Source organism: Elephantulus edwardii, unplaced genomic scaffold (genome assembly GCF_000299155.1).
Source record: "Elephantulus edwardii isolate Elephantulus edwardi_28Jun2011 unplaced genomic scaffold, EleEdw1.0 scaffold00218, whole genome shotgun sequence".
In the NCBI taxonomy this organism is placed as follows: Eukaryota; Metazoa; Chordata; class Mammalia; order Macroscelidea; family Macroscelididae; genus Elephantulus; species Elephantulus edwardii.
Window position 1 is genome coordinate 2,087,615 of NW_006399968.1, and position 13,705 is coordinate 2,101,319.

The 13,705-nt window shown below is 44.1% G+C and overlaps 1 protein-coding gene across 1 annotated transcript in view; it reads right to left on the minus strand.

Moving 5' to 3' along the window:
- CAPN8 (calpain 8) overlaps window positions 1-13,705 on the minus strand; it is a 118,991-nt gene that overhangs the window by 65,898 nt on the left and 39,388 nt on the right. Inside the window, exons 3-5 of the mRNA XM_006898058.1 lie at window positions 5,561-5,679; window positions 4,341-4,474; window positions 3,290-3,458 (exon numbers count right to left, since the gene is read on the minus strand). Coding sequence (XP_006898120.1) covers window positions 3,290-3,458; window positions 4,341-4,474; window positions 5,561-5,679 — 422 coding nt within the window. The remainder of the gene's footprint in view (window positions 1-3,289; window positions 3,459-4,340; window positions 4,475-5,560; window positions 5,680-13,705) is intronic.

Consider the following 13,705-nt stretch of genomic DNA (forward strand, 5'->3'; position numbering starts at 1 on the left):
GTTAGCTCCTGATAACTAGTCTCCTAATTAAAAGAAAACCTTCTGCGACTAAACATCACTCTTTTCCCTTTCCAACACTAACCCAAAGATGAAACATCATCTCTCTCCTTTTTCTGACCACACGCAGTAAATAATCCCCCATTCCATTCTTCTCCAGCCTCCAGACCAAACCTCACATACAGACCAAACTCCTCTGCCCCTCCCCTCCCTCCTCCCAAACCACCAACCCTATTCTAGCACATTACCCTCTATCAAAATTCAGCCAATCAGTCCCTAAAAATGTAAAATCTGTCTAGCAACAAAAAAAATCCTTCTTTCACCATCTCCTTTCTTCATCATCTTTTTATACCATCTCCTTATAATACTCCCATCTTACCAGTCCAGAAGCCATATAATATTATTTACTATATCTCTCCACTTTGACTCTCATCATTTATCTGCCTTTAAGAAAACGAACCCCTAAACACAGAAAAATAGTCAATAAAAAAAGAAACTTAGCTAAATTGTTCTAACAAACTCAGTTTAAAAAAAAATTACTCTATTGCTGATTAACCCATTGTATATTAGAGCAGTTCCTCAACAAATATTCAAATTGTCAGCATATGATACCTATTCTTCCTATTCATACAGAAGTAAGTTATCTTTAAAACCAAACTCCAGAGTAATACAATCCTAATGAGCTGCTTCAATCTTTCTTTCTCCCTTTTCATTACTAAGTGAATCTCAGAATTTAATCCTAAGAATGGCCCCTCGCACCCCTGCCCTGTACTGTAGATCAGTTGCTCTCCTGTACCACTGATCTCTGGCTACAGAAGTCCTTCTAAGACTTTACCCCTGACCAAATATCTTTCTATACTTTCTGCTTATTCTTCCTTCTCTAAATAAATATGAGATCTCTGCTCTTCATCATCTTTTCCATAATGATCACTAAAAATTCTCTCTGAACCTATCGTTTCTATCACTAATACTCACTGCTTTTCCAAGTGAACCCACAGCTGTCTTCACACCAGGTATGTACCCAACTATCCACTACAGATTAGGTTATCACCCCCATCCCAATTCAAAACTGGACCTCAACTGACTGAGGCTGTCCTATTTCAACTCTGCATACAAAATAGGACCTCTTTCTTTACCAGAAATCCTCTCAGTCAAATGCCCCAAATATGGCCTTAGAGCATTACATATTTTTCAAAAAGCCCTTAGTTTCCCCCACCCCAAACTTCCACCTGCTCCTCAAGTCCCCATCATCAGGCCTATTATCCTAGGCCACATATCTATGTTGCAAACCACCCTTCCCCACCTCTACCTATGTCTGTCCAGACAATCTTTTCCTTCTTAAGAATTCTCCTAAAGTCATATACCTACTGCAAATTCTTATCCCAATCCCTACTCCCTTTCTAACCAACTCATTCACACTCCACAACTACCAAAAAACAAAAATATTAAAGAACTTCCATCACCCCAACCTACCTCATATGCCAAACTTTTTACCCAGATTAACATCATCAAACATAACCCAAACTCATTCTGCCTTCTGCTCAAAAAGAAGCTCAGATTTCTCTTTTTCTTTACTTAATATAAACTCCCTGCAACATCAAGACCAGCACTGCATGCTGTTACAAACTGTCCTAGCTCTTCGTCTCTTTTTACATCACCCAACAAAAAGACTGACCTTAGAGAAACCAATACCTTCCACCAAAACTATATCTATTCAACCTCTAACCCTAGCATATTTAGTTACATTTTTCAGGTCATACGAATGGGATTTCAATGCAGACCAGATACAGCTTCTTTTCAAAGTCAACTTTTAAAATGCCTGAAAGCAAGAAGCTTCACCTGTGGACATAGCATCCACTCCTGCCTGCTGACCAAGCCAACTCCAAACTAATACCTGTCCCTCTAACCCAGCACCTCACACACAAACAAACCATAATAACATTCCTCCATTTAGTGTCCAGCTTGGGAATAAGCACTGCAGGCCTAGACACTTTAGAAAATTCCAGCCTCTCTCAAAAACTCTCCAAATGTCACTAGACAATATTGCAACTCAGCATATTGTAGTGCAAGACCAGATTAACTCCTACATAGAAGTTGTATTACAAAACAAAAAACTGACTCTATTAACTATATAAAGAGATAGTCTTTGTCTGTTTCTAAAAACAAAACAAAACAAAACCCTATTGTTTTTGTAAACTAATGCCCTAAATAAACAATCAGGGTCCTAGTGGCAACCAGGAATTCTCCCTTGGCTACCCCTTTCTAGTCATTTTTCTTTTTTATAACTCTTGCTCCTTGTTTTATAAATCTCTTTCAGTAATTTTTAATAAATTGCTTCAGTGTCACTGCCATCTCCTGAGCAAGAACATGTGAAAACGTTGCTCCTCCTTCAGACCTTACAGGAAACCAACACCAGCCCCCAACATCACCCCAATTCAGCTGGAAGCAGCTAGAGATAACTTCGCCCCTATCCATTATATTCCTTTAGAGTCTCGAATGGAGGAAATATATAGCAGTTGCCCCCAAGCCTAGTCATTCCCTGAGAAATCTGATGGTTTCAAGGGCATCCAGGACAAAGACAAGACCAATCAATAAATCATGATAAGACTCTAGGCCTGATCACAAAAAATCTTCTCTAGCCCTCTCCTAAGACTTCTATAAAAAGAAACTGCCCCTAATAGCAAGCGCGCCATTCTGACTTTCTTCACTCCTGGTCACTTGGCATCCCTCTCAGACCATGCAATAAAGGCCTATTTGTTTCCTGGGACCAGTGTCTTTCTTTCTCTCACTCTGTCTCGCCCTCAATTCTTTTTCTAACACATCTGAGTGAGGGTATACCTCTGGGGTGAACTTGGGCTCCATAGCCAGGCATATCTCATTTCCACCTCCTCCTTAGGTCTTAGAAGGTCCTATTTTGAACAACAAGCTTGTTCTCACACATTAAATCTGAAGGCTGGTGATCAGTTCAAACCCTCCCAGTGACACCATTGAAGAAAGACTTAGGATTCTGCTTCAGTAACAACTAGAAGCCACACCCCACCCCCACAAAGAAGGCCTATGGAGCAGTTCTATGCTATAATGTGTGACTGACCAGGAGCTGGAATCATTTCAAAGTCAATGGGTTTGTTTCACTTAGGTTTTAAGCAACTCCCAAGGGCTGGGAACCAGTATGTCACCAGATGTGCCCATTAACTCCCACCCTCTTCTCCCAGCCCTCTCTGGGTCAAATCCTCCCAGGCTTTCGGCTGACTGTCCCGCCCCTACCCAGGGCACAGTGGGCACCCTGGCTCACGGCAATGGAGCAGCCCAGCAAAGACCCCGCACGGAGGGCCCTCCGGATGATCTGGTACAGGTTGGCTGGTGCTTTCTGCAAGTCGTAAAACTCAGAGATGCCTCCTGTGAAATCTTCAAACCCTTCCACCGTGGAGCCTCCAGCAAGGGCCTCATAGGAGCCATTGAGCCTACCAAAAAGAGAGAAAGAACCCAGGACCACGGTGCTTAGCACTGCCAGCCAGGGCCAAATGTGCTGGCCTTGGAGCTCAGGGCACACTGTATGGGGATCAAGTCAAGCCACACTCTCCCTCAGAAAGTGAGGTGCACCCTGCTAGCCCAGGGTTCTTGGGTTTGTGGGATCTGGGAGATGGGGGATACCTTCTATCAAGGTTGAAAGGCATCCACTGAGGACTGCCTTGAGAATAGGGTTGAAAAGGGGCTCAGGAAAAAAACCTAATTCACAAAGCCCAGTGGGGGCCAGGAAGATGAAGAAATAGGAAAGATTCACTGGGGACTTGAAAAGATAGGGTAATGATGGGCCTAGATCAACAATAATTAATTATATTAAAAAATGGATATGAATGATTGTATGAAATACAAAGAAATGAAAGATCGTATAAAGGGCACTGTGTATTAATGAAACACAATGTATATGAATTATTATATGCAAACCAATAAAACCATTTTTTTAAAAGCCCAGTAGTGGTCTTTCCTGGGCTGTGCTAATGAGAAAGAAAGGCTCCTGACAAGAGGGTGGAAATTCCATGCATTTCATATCCAAGCACATAGGGTTTTAATCTTTTTTTTTTTTTTCAAAGATCACAGTGCCCTAAGCACTTGGCTTGGGGTCTGAGAGGGGACCAAGCCCGGGGACAGAGAACAAAGTGACCTCACATGTTCACATGAGACAGAGCTGCGGTATTTTAATTCCTGCTTGGTGTTTATGCTCCTTCCTAGTTACTGGAGGGCATTTCTCTTAGCCCAGGTGCTGGGCATGTCACCAGGAGGGGGGGGACAGGCGAGGCCACTGTGGATTCTCCTTAGCTCCTAGCCACCGCCCCCCCCCTTACTTGGCATAGGCCTTCTCCAGCAGGGCACTCCAGAACTCTCTGCCTTCTTCAGAGTGCAGGAAGAGCAGCTTCCCATCCTTGGTGGGCAGCCTGTCGTCCACCACGACGTCCACCCACTCGCCGTACTGCCAGAACTGGGGGAGGAAAACACAGCAGCTGATCATGGAAATAAGCCAATAGCAAGAGCCAGTCTCAAGGACAACATGGCAGCCAGCAAATCCTGAACAGCTCATGAGTACCAAGCTCCACCAGGGCAGGACCTGTCATACATATTCACAAACGCTGTCGCTGTTTTTGTTATGCACTGTCAGGTTGAGTACAGCTCACAGCAAACCTATGAATAACATATCTGAACCCCAGCCTATCTTGTGACATCTGCATCATCTCTGACATACTGCAGTCCATTGCAGCACTGTGTCAGTCCATCTAGCTAAGGGTTTTCTCTCCTTCACTGACACTCCACACACATTGTTGTTGCGTACCATTGAGTTGGAGCTGACCCTCCAGCAGGTTTCAGAGGCAGTTAACCACACAGGAAGAGATTGCCCATCCTTCTCCCACAGAGCAGCTGGTGGATTCGAACCTCATGCCTTCAGGATTACACTGCAGTTTCTTATCACTAGGCCACCAGAGCTCCCTCCGCATACATCAGAAGATAAAAGCTGCAATGGATTGGTTACTGTGACTTGATCTCAGAAGAGATTCTGCTTCCATAGATCCAGTGGACCCAGGAGTAAAGAAAGTCAAGGAGCAAGAGACTTGAGCAGTGACTCAAGTATGTCTGTTCTGCCCACAAAATGCCCCTCAAAGGAAATGCAAATACATGCATGTAAATACAAAAGCGTTTTATTTTTCAGAATAATTCCACATGTGGAGACTCCTTCCCTCAGTAGGAAGGTGGTAAGGAAAAAAGCCCCGAGTCCCCCACACAATTGTTTTTAAGGCCTTCCCAGGCCCTACTGTTGGGGCGGAGAGATTGGGAGCATGGTTGGTGGGCCGGGGGATCAGTCATGTGGGTCGGCTTTTGATGGGCTGGCTACTTTGCCCGCCTTTACTCTTTTTGTGTCACATAGACACTAGTTAATTCTTTACTTTGCAAGGACAGATAAGACTTTACCCGGCACATTTGTGTTTGCTTTAAGCAAAGAATTTTTATGGCCCGCTTCTGCTTCTGATATTAATGGGATTTATGCTATCCCCTCATGTCAGGTACCCCGTACCTGGAAGTGAAAGATCCCCGCGTAGTTCTTCTGGAAGCTCTGGTCCTTGGGCACCACCCGGTACAGAAGCTCTTCACTCAAGGTCAGTGAGGCAATGGCTGCCAGAAGCCAGCAGTCACCTGTGGAACATGTGGAACACACACTGCTAAGCCAGGCCTATTATGGGTCCCTACTCTGCTTGCCTCATCTGCCTGATTGGTCCCGAGACCTCACCACTTCCCTCCATTGACAGTCCAACAGCCAGTTCTGCTCTTCTCCTATGTGGAGGCAAAGGTGGTGCCTCTCAATTCAGCAGTTGTATTTGTATATGCTTAGGTCTGAAACTCTGCACCTCATCACTCTCACATTGTAGCCACTTACACGTTCCAGACACTCAGCCAGTCGAGTAGAAATTGGAAAGGAAGAACGGACAGGAACAAAACCCAGTCTGTTCAGTGCCTTAGTAGTAGCTCTAGAGAAACAATGATAACCTATTCAATCAGCCCAGAAAGGATAGTTATGTGAGCATGTGTGTGTATGTGTACGTGTATGTGTGTGTGTATATGCCTGCATTTGTCTGTATGTGAGTGTGTGCATATATCTGCATGATTTTCATGTGCAGCTGTGGGCTTGAAGGCTCTTAAGTCAATCAAGACCTGGTGTGTGGGTCTTTGTATTTAAAAGTCAGTTGGGCCCTTGGACCTGTGGCCTCTCAGCCCTCAGGCCTAGTGTTAATTGTGTTTGGGAAGAATATTCTCCTAGGTGGTACAGCACTGGTCTTCCAATTTGCTGTACTGAAGTAACTTGGAGTTGCTGTCAGGTGAGGGTGTTCAATGTGTGTCTGTGTACCAGGTGGGAGTGTTGAGTGTGTGTCTGTGTGTCTGTGTGTCAGTGAGGGTGTTCACCATATGTCTGTATGCCCGGTGGGGGTGTTTAATGTGTGTCTGTGTGTCAGGTGGGGGTATTGAGTGTGTGTCTGTGTGTCAGTGGGGGTGTTGAGTGCGTGTCTCTGTGTTGGTGGAGGCACTGTGTATGTGCTATGTTCCGGGTAGCAGTGTTCAGTGTGTGTGTATGTTATGTCTGTGTGCCAGGTAGGGGTATTGAGTGTATGTCTCCGTGTTGGTGGAGGTACTGGGTATGTGTTGTGTTCTGGGTGGCAGTGTTCTGTGTTTATGTATATGTGTCTGTGTACCAGGTGGGGGTGTTGAATGTGTGTCATGTGTTGGGTGGAGGTACTGTGTATGTGATGTGTTCCGGGTAGCAGTGTTCAATGTGTGGTATGTGTGCCTGTGTGCCAGATGGGGGGCTTGTGGGTGTGTCTGTGTGCAAGTTGTGTGTTGAGTTATATGGGGGCATTTGTGTCTTGTGTGTTCCTCACCCTGGTGACCCTGGATTACAAGGAGTTAGCTCTGTACCTCTGCTCAGAGCTTCCCTTTCACATGAAAGCCTTGCTGTTTCATTGATTACAACTCCTTTGAGATATTTGTTAGCATTGCTTAATGCTAATCATAATTGGAGGTGGAAGAAATCAAAGTCAGAGAGGTTAAAAAGCCTACTGCCTGCTGTTGGTTGCTTTAGTGATTTGCATAAACACAAAGGAGAACCTTTCTGTGAGAAATGTGTCCTTGGACAATATTATCTTCTCTCTTGGGTCAGCTTCACAAATGCCTGCCTCAAATTCCCTTGCTTACTTACTGTGACATCCTATGATGGATTGATAAACCTGAAAATGATGCAAAATTTTCTCACATCTGCTTATATGCTTATGCTACACCATGTTCTGGTGTCTCAGTGCCCTTAGCTATACTTTATTGTATTTCCTCACACTGGCCCAGCAGTGCCTCCCACCAGCTTCACTGGATACATTCCCCTCTGCAAGCCTAGGATCTAGTGAGTACCCAAGCCCACCTAGCATTTCAGTCTTCATCTTTTAACCTTTTCAACAGAAGCCCTTCTACCCTTCTAGACACTCTTGGGACTTTGACTAATTCTTTTTCTTTCAACCAGTGGACAGGGTTGCACACACTTTGCAGGTGTTGAACCCATCAGGGTCTGAGCTCAGGTTGCCTGAGCAAGTAGAGAGTGAACTGTGACTCAGGAGGCTCCACAGAAGGTTCCTCCATCGCTCAGGACTCTCCACCACCATGCCATATCAGAAAGCCCTTATCTTTCTATATAGGGCTCATGGATTCTTTCCAAATTCATTTGTTTCCCTTTTCTCAACTCTCAATCTCTCTTTTCCCTCCCCTCCCTTCCCTTCCTCTCTCCTCCTCTCCCTTCTCTAACCCTCCCCTCCCCTTTTCTCTTACCCTCCCTTCTCTTCTCCCCTCCCATCCCCTCCGGTACCCTCTTCCCTCCCTTCTTCCCCCTCCCCTCTTCCTCTCCCCACTCTCTCCCTTCCCCTCTTCTTCTCTCCCACTCCTCCCTTTCTTTCCCCCTCCACTCTCTCTCCTCCTATTCCCTCCCTTCCCTTTCTTTCTTCTGCCCTCTCCTCCTCTCACTTCCTCTCACCTCCCTTCTCCTCCTTTCTCCTCCTCTCCCCTTCTCTCTCCTCTTCTCCCCTCCTCTCTCCTCTTCTCTCTTCCTCTCCCCTCCTTTCCCCTCCTCTCCCTTCCCCCCACAACCCTCCCTACCTTCTGAAGTCTCTCTGGTCCAAGAAGCTTCACTCTCCTTTTTCACACCAAGCTTCATTTTACTAACTCATTTCACAAACACTTATTTTAAAGGGATCCTAAGCTCAATGTCAAGAAGACAAAAATTCTCACCATCGGACCAATCGGTAGCATCAGGATGGATGGCGAAGAGATTGAGAGTGTTCAGCTTCAGTTTGCTCTGCTCCACGGTCAACACTCTTGGCACCAGTAGCCAGGAAATCAAAAAACGTATTGCGATGGGAAAGTCTGCTGCTAGGGACCTCTCTAAAGTACTCAAGAGCAACGGTGTCTCTCTGGAGACTAAGGTGCACCTGATACAGGCCATGGTTTTTGCAATCACTTGTTATGCATCAGAGAGTTGGACAATGACTAGGGAGGATAGAAGGAGAATTGACGCCTTTGAGCTGTGGTGCTGGAGAAGAGTATTGAATGTGCCATGGACTGCCAAGAAAACAAACAGACTCATCTCGGAGAGGATTAAACCAAGCTACTCCTTGGAGGCAAGGATTCTGGGGCTTCGCCTGACATACTTCGGACATGTTGTAAGGAGAGACAGGTCTTTAGAGAGGGACATCATGCTGGGTAGAGTAGAGGGACAGCGCAGGAGGGGAAGACCCTCTATGAGGTGGATTGATTCAGTGACTGGGGTAATCGGGATGGGTGTGTCAGAGGCAATGAGATTGGCACGGGATAGAGCATGGTTTAGGGATGTTGTACATAGGGTTACTATGAGTCGCAAACGACTCGACGGCACATAACAACAACAACAACAACAACAAGAAGTTAAGGATCTTCAGATGAAATCATTCTGGATTTCATTCTAAGTGGGTCTTTATTATAATGGCAAGTGTCCTTACGCGAGACAGAAGAGAAGACACAGACACACAATGGAGAAGGCCATGTGAAGACAGAGGCAGACGGTGAAGGCCCTGAGCCTCCAAGCATTTCCTGAGCTTCCAGTGGAGGAGGACCCAGCTAAAACCTTGATTTAAGGCTTTGGTACTGTGAGCAAATGAAGTACTGTGGAGTTAAGCCACCAAGTTAGTGAAAATTCACTGAGGTAACTTTAGGAAAGTAATGGAGTAATTGGGCAAGTGAATCAATGAAGCATGTCATGTTCTGCAAATATCCCAAATCCCTTACATAAATTTACACCATCTCAAGAACAGGTTTGAGGCATTGAGCACTAATGATTGAAGACCAGATGAGTTATGGGATGATATCAAGGGTATCATCCATGAAGAAAGCAAAAGATCATTGTAGGGACTGAGGAAGAAGAAAAGATCAAAATGGATGTAAGAAGAGACTTTGAAAATTGCACTAGAACACCAAGAATCAAAAACAAAAGGATGAAATTATAAAGTAAAAGAGTTAGTTGAACAGAAGATTTCAAAGGACAGTGAATGAAGACAAAGCAATGCATTATAATAAAATGCGCAAAGAGCTGGAGTCAGAAAATCAAAAGGAAGAACTCACTCAGCATTTCTCAAGCTGAGAGAGCTGAAGAATAAATTCAAACTTCTAGTTGCAATACTGAAAGATGCTATGGACAAAATTATGAATGATCCAGGAAGCATCAAAAGAAAATAGAAAGAATACACAAAATAGTTGTACCAAAAAGAATTGGCTTACAGAACCATTTTAGGAAGCAGTATGTCATCAAGAAACAATGGTAATAAGGGAAGACGTTTAAGCTGTTCTGAAGGCACTGACAAAAATTGGCCCCAGGAATTGATGGAATACAAACTGATGTATTTCAACAAATAGATGCAGCCCTGGATGTGCCCACCAGGTTGTGCCAAGAAATGTAGAAGACAGTTATCTGGCCAACTGACTGGAAGGGATGCATATTTATTCCCATTCTCCAAGAAAGGTAATCCAACAGAATGTGGAAATTATCAAACAATATCATTAATCTCACATGCAAGGAAAATCATCCAAAACAGCTAAAATGGTACATCAATAGAGAACTGCCAGAAGAAATACAAGCCAGATTTAGAAGAGGCCATGACACTAGCGATATCATATGCTGATATCATATGGATCTTGGCTAAAAGCAGAGATTACCAGATGTATGTCTATTTGTGTTTTATCAATTATGCAAAGACATCCGACTACATAGATCACAACAAATTAGGGCTAAAATTGAGAAGGATGGGAATCTCAGAATACTTGATTTTGCTCATGTGAAACCTATACCTAGACAGATAATCTGTTGTTCAAACAGAGTGAAGGAACACTACATGGTTCAAAATCAAGAAAGGAGTGTGTCAGCGTACATCTTTTCTCCATACCTTTTCAATCTATATAGATAACAGATCATTCGAGAAACTGAGCTTTATGAAGAAGAATGTAGCTTTAGGATAGGAGGGAGACTCATCAACAACTTGTGTTATGCAGATGATACAATCTTGCTCACCAAAAATGAGGATGACTTAAAGTATTTGATGCAGAAGGTCAAGAACAGCTTTCAGGACAGATTGCACCTCAATATGAAGAAAACCAAAATCTTCATCACCAGGCTTGCCTCCAGAAACTCTATGAACTTGGAGAAATGATGAATAGTTATACAAGTGTTCAGATCTTTCATTAATAAGATCACTATGAGTCGTCTATGACTCGATGGCACTTAACAATAACAACTGCCCTCCCAGCTTCTTCCCACCTAGAGAGTCCATGCTTTGCCTGGAGGTGTGCGTACCACTCTGCCATCTCTGAAGCACCAAGTGTAGGTGAAAACCCAGTAGGAGAAAGAGACAGGAAGAAAAGGTGAGTTCGAGTGCTTGATGTTGAAATGTTGAAAGCTGCGCTCACTCCTGAATAATTGTTAAAGCCACCAGGATTTGACTAAACCTTTTTCTAAGGAATTGGCAATAAAATAAGGCCCCAGGCATTGATGGGATACCAACTGACATATTTCAACAGGACTGATGCTCCCCTGAACGTGCTCACCAATTTGTACCAGGAAATCTGTAGGACAACTGCCTGGTCAACTGACTGGAAGAGATCCATATTTGTTCCCATTCTCCCCCCCCCCAAAAAAGGTGATCCAACCAAGTGTGGAAATTATCAAACAGTATCAGTGATATCACATGCAAGTAAGTTCCTGCTGAAGTTTATCCAAAATGGACGAAACTGTATATTGACAGAGAACTACCAGAAATACAGGCCAGGTTTAGGCCACTGTCAGATGGATCTTGGCTGAAATCAAAGAGTACTAGAGAAATGTCTATCTGTGTTTCATTGACTATGCAGAGATATTTGACTGGGTGGATTACAACAAATTGTAGCCAACCTTGAAGAAAATGGGAATCCCAGAACACTTGATTGTGGTTATGCAAAACCTATACTTAGACCAGGAAGCCATCATCAGAACAGAGCAAGCACACACTAGATGGTTCAAAATCAGGAAAAGAGTGCATCAAGGATGTATCCTGTCTCCATACCATTTCAATCTATATGCAGAACAGATCATTCGAGAGGCTGGAATTTACAAGGAGGGGTGTGGCATCAGGATTGGAGGAAGACTCATCAACAACCTACTTTATACAGATGATACAATCTTGCTTGCTAAAATTGAGGAGGACCTGAAGCATTTGCTGCAGAAGGTCAAGGACTGTAGTCTTCAATATGGATTGATGCTCAACATCAAGAAGACAAAGATTCTCACCACTAGGCCAATTGGCAGCATCATGATGCATGGAGAAGAGAGCAATGTTGTTAACAATTTCAGCTCACTTAAATCCAAAATCAACACTCTTGGCAACAGCAGTCAAGAAACCAAAAGACTAATTACTCTGGGGGAAACTGCTGTCATGGACCTCTCCAGAGTGCTGAAGAGCAACAATGCTAGTCTGGAGATGAAGATGCACCTGATCCAGGCCATAGTCTTTGCAATTACTTGCTGTGCATCAGAGAGCTAGACAATGACCAGAGGTGACAGAAGAAGAATGGATGCCTTTGAGTTGTAGTTCTAGAGAAAAGTATTAAACATACCATGTACTGTCAAGAGAACAATCAGGTCTATACTAGAAAGAGTGAAACCAGGCTGCTCCTTGTAGGTAAGGATTTTGAAGCTCTGTCTCCCATAGTTTGGGCATGTGGTCAGGGGAGACTAGTCCCTGGAGAAGAACATCATGCTCACAAGGGTGGAGGGACAGCGCTGGAGGAGAGGAAGATCCCAGATGAGATGGATTGATACTGTAACTGGGGTGATAGGGGTAGGTGTGTCAGAGATGGTGAGATTGGCTCAGGACAGGGCAATGTTCACAGCTGTTGTACATAGGGCACCTGATGGCGCATAAGAACAACAACAAACAAGTGAATGAATGAAAATGGCTACAGGCAAAGGGCCTTTTCAATCACTTACTGTGTATCTGAGCACTGGATAATGAATAAGGGTAATAGAATAATCTATGTCTTTCAGTTGAATATTCCATGACTTGCCAAAAGAACAAACAAATACATCTTGGAGAAAGTGCAACCTATTCTTAGAGGCAAAGATTGTGAAACTTTCTCATTCTTTGGGCATGTTGTTAGGAGAGGCTATTTCTTGGAAAGAAACATCGTATTTGGAAAGGTGGAGGGTAAGCAAAAGAAAGGAAGAACCTCACTAAGATGAATTGACATGGTGACTGCAGCACTGGGCTCAAGCGTGTCAGAGATGATGAGGATGACACACGGTAGGACAGGGGTCGGATCCGCTGTCGATAGGATTGCTAGGAGTTGTGCTTAATGGTACCCAACAACAATATTAATTGGCTCAGAAGATAAAAATTTATCAAAGATATTTTAAAAAACCCAATAGCAAGAGGACAGTTGAAATGCATATTCTGTCTCCCCATTTACAGCCTTGGGTTGAATACGTTCTGTGAGCTTGGAAGACTGGAGTGGGACTTCCTGTGTCCACTCACCAAAAAGAGGCACAGTATTGGCAGGTGACCCTCAAAGGGCTAGAGAAGGAAGAGACTACCTAAGCGCAAGGTGTTCTTGTTAAGTTGGCTCTGATTGATGGTGGCTATGTGTATGATACACCTGACCTCGTGCTGTCTTTGCAATCACAGGTAATAAAACCGAGACCTGTTGTGATCACAGGTGTTTCATGATCTAATTTTTGGAAGTAGATGGCCAATGATTTCGTCCTGTTCTTGAAGTTGAACTAAAGCTAGTTCACCATGAGCCCCAGCTGGTATTTGAAATGCTGACAGTATTGCTTCCAGCATCACAGTTGAACAAACTGACTGATGGGCAGCACCTTTCAGTAGGGTGTGTGCACTCTGAAGATGTTCTTCTAAATTAAGACGTGGTGGTGGTGGTGGTGGTGGTGAGGTGGTGGTGGTGTATGTACCAGCAAATCTACTGATAGACCACCCTCCAGTGGGTTTTCAGAGGCTGTATTGCATGGCAAGAGATTGCCCATCAATCTCCCACAGAGTTGTTCTTGTTGTTATGTGCCGTCGAGTCGTTTGCGACTCATAGCGACCCTATGCACAACAGCCCTAAACCCTGCTCT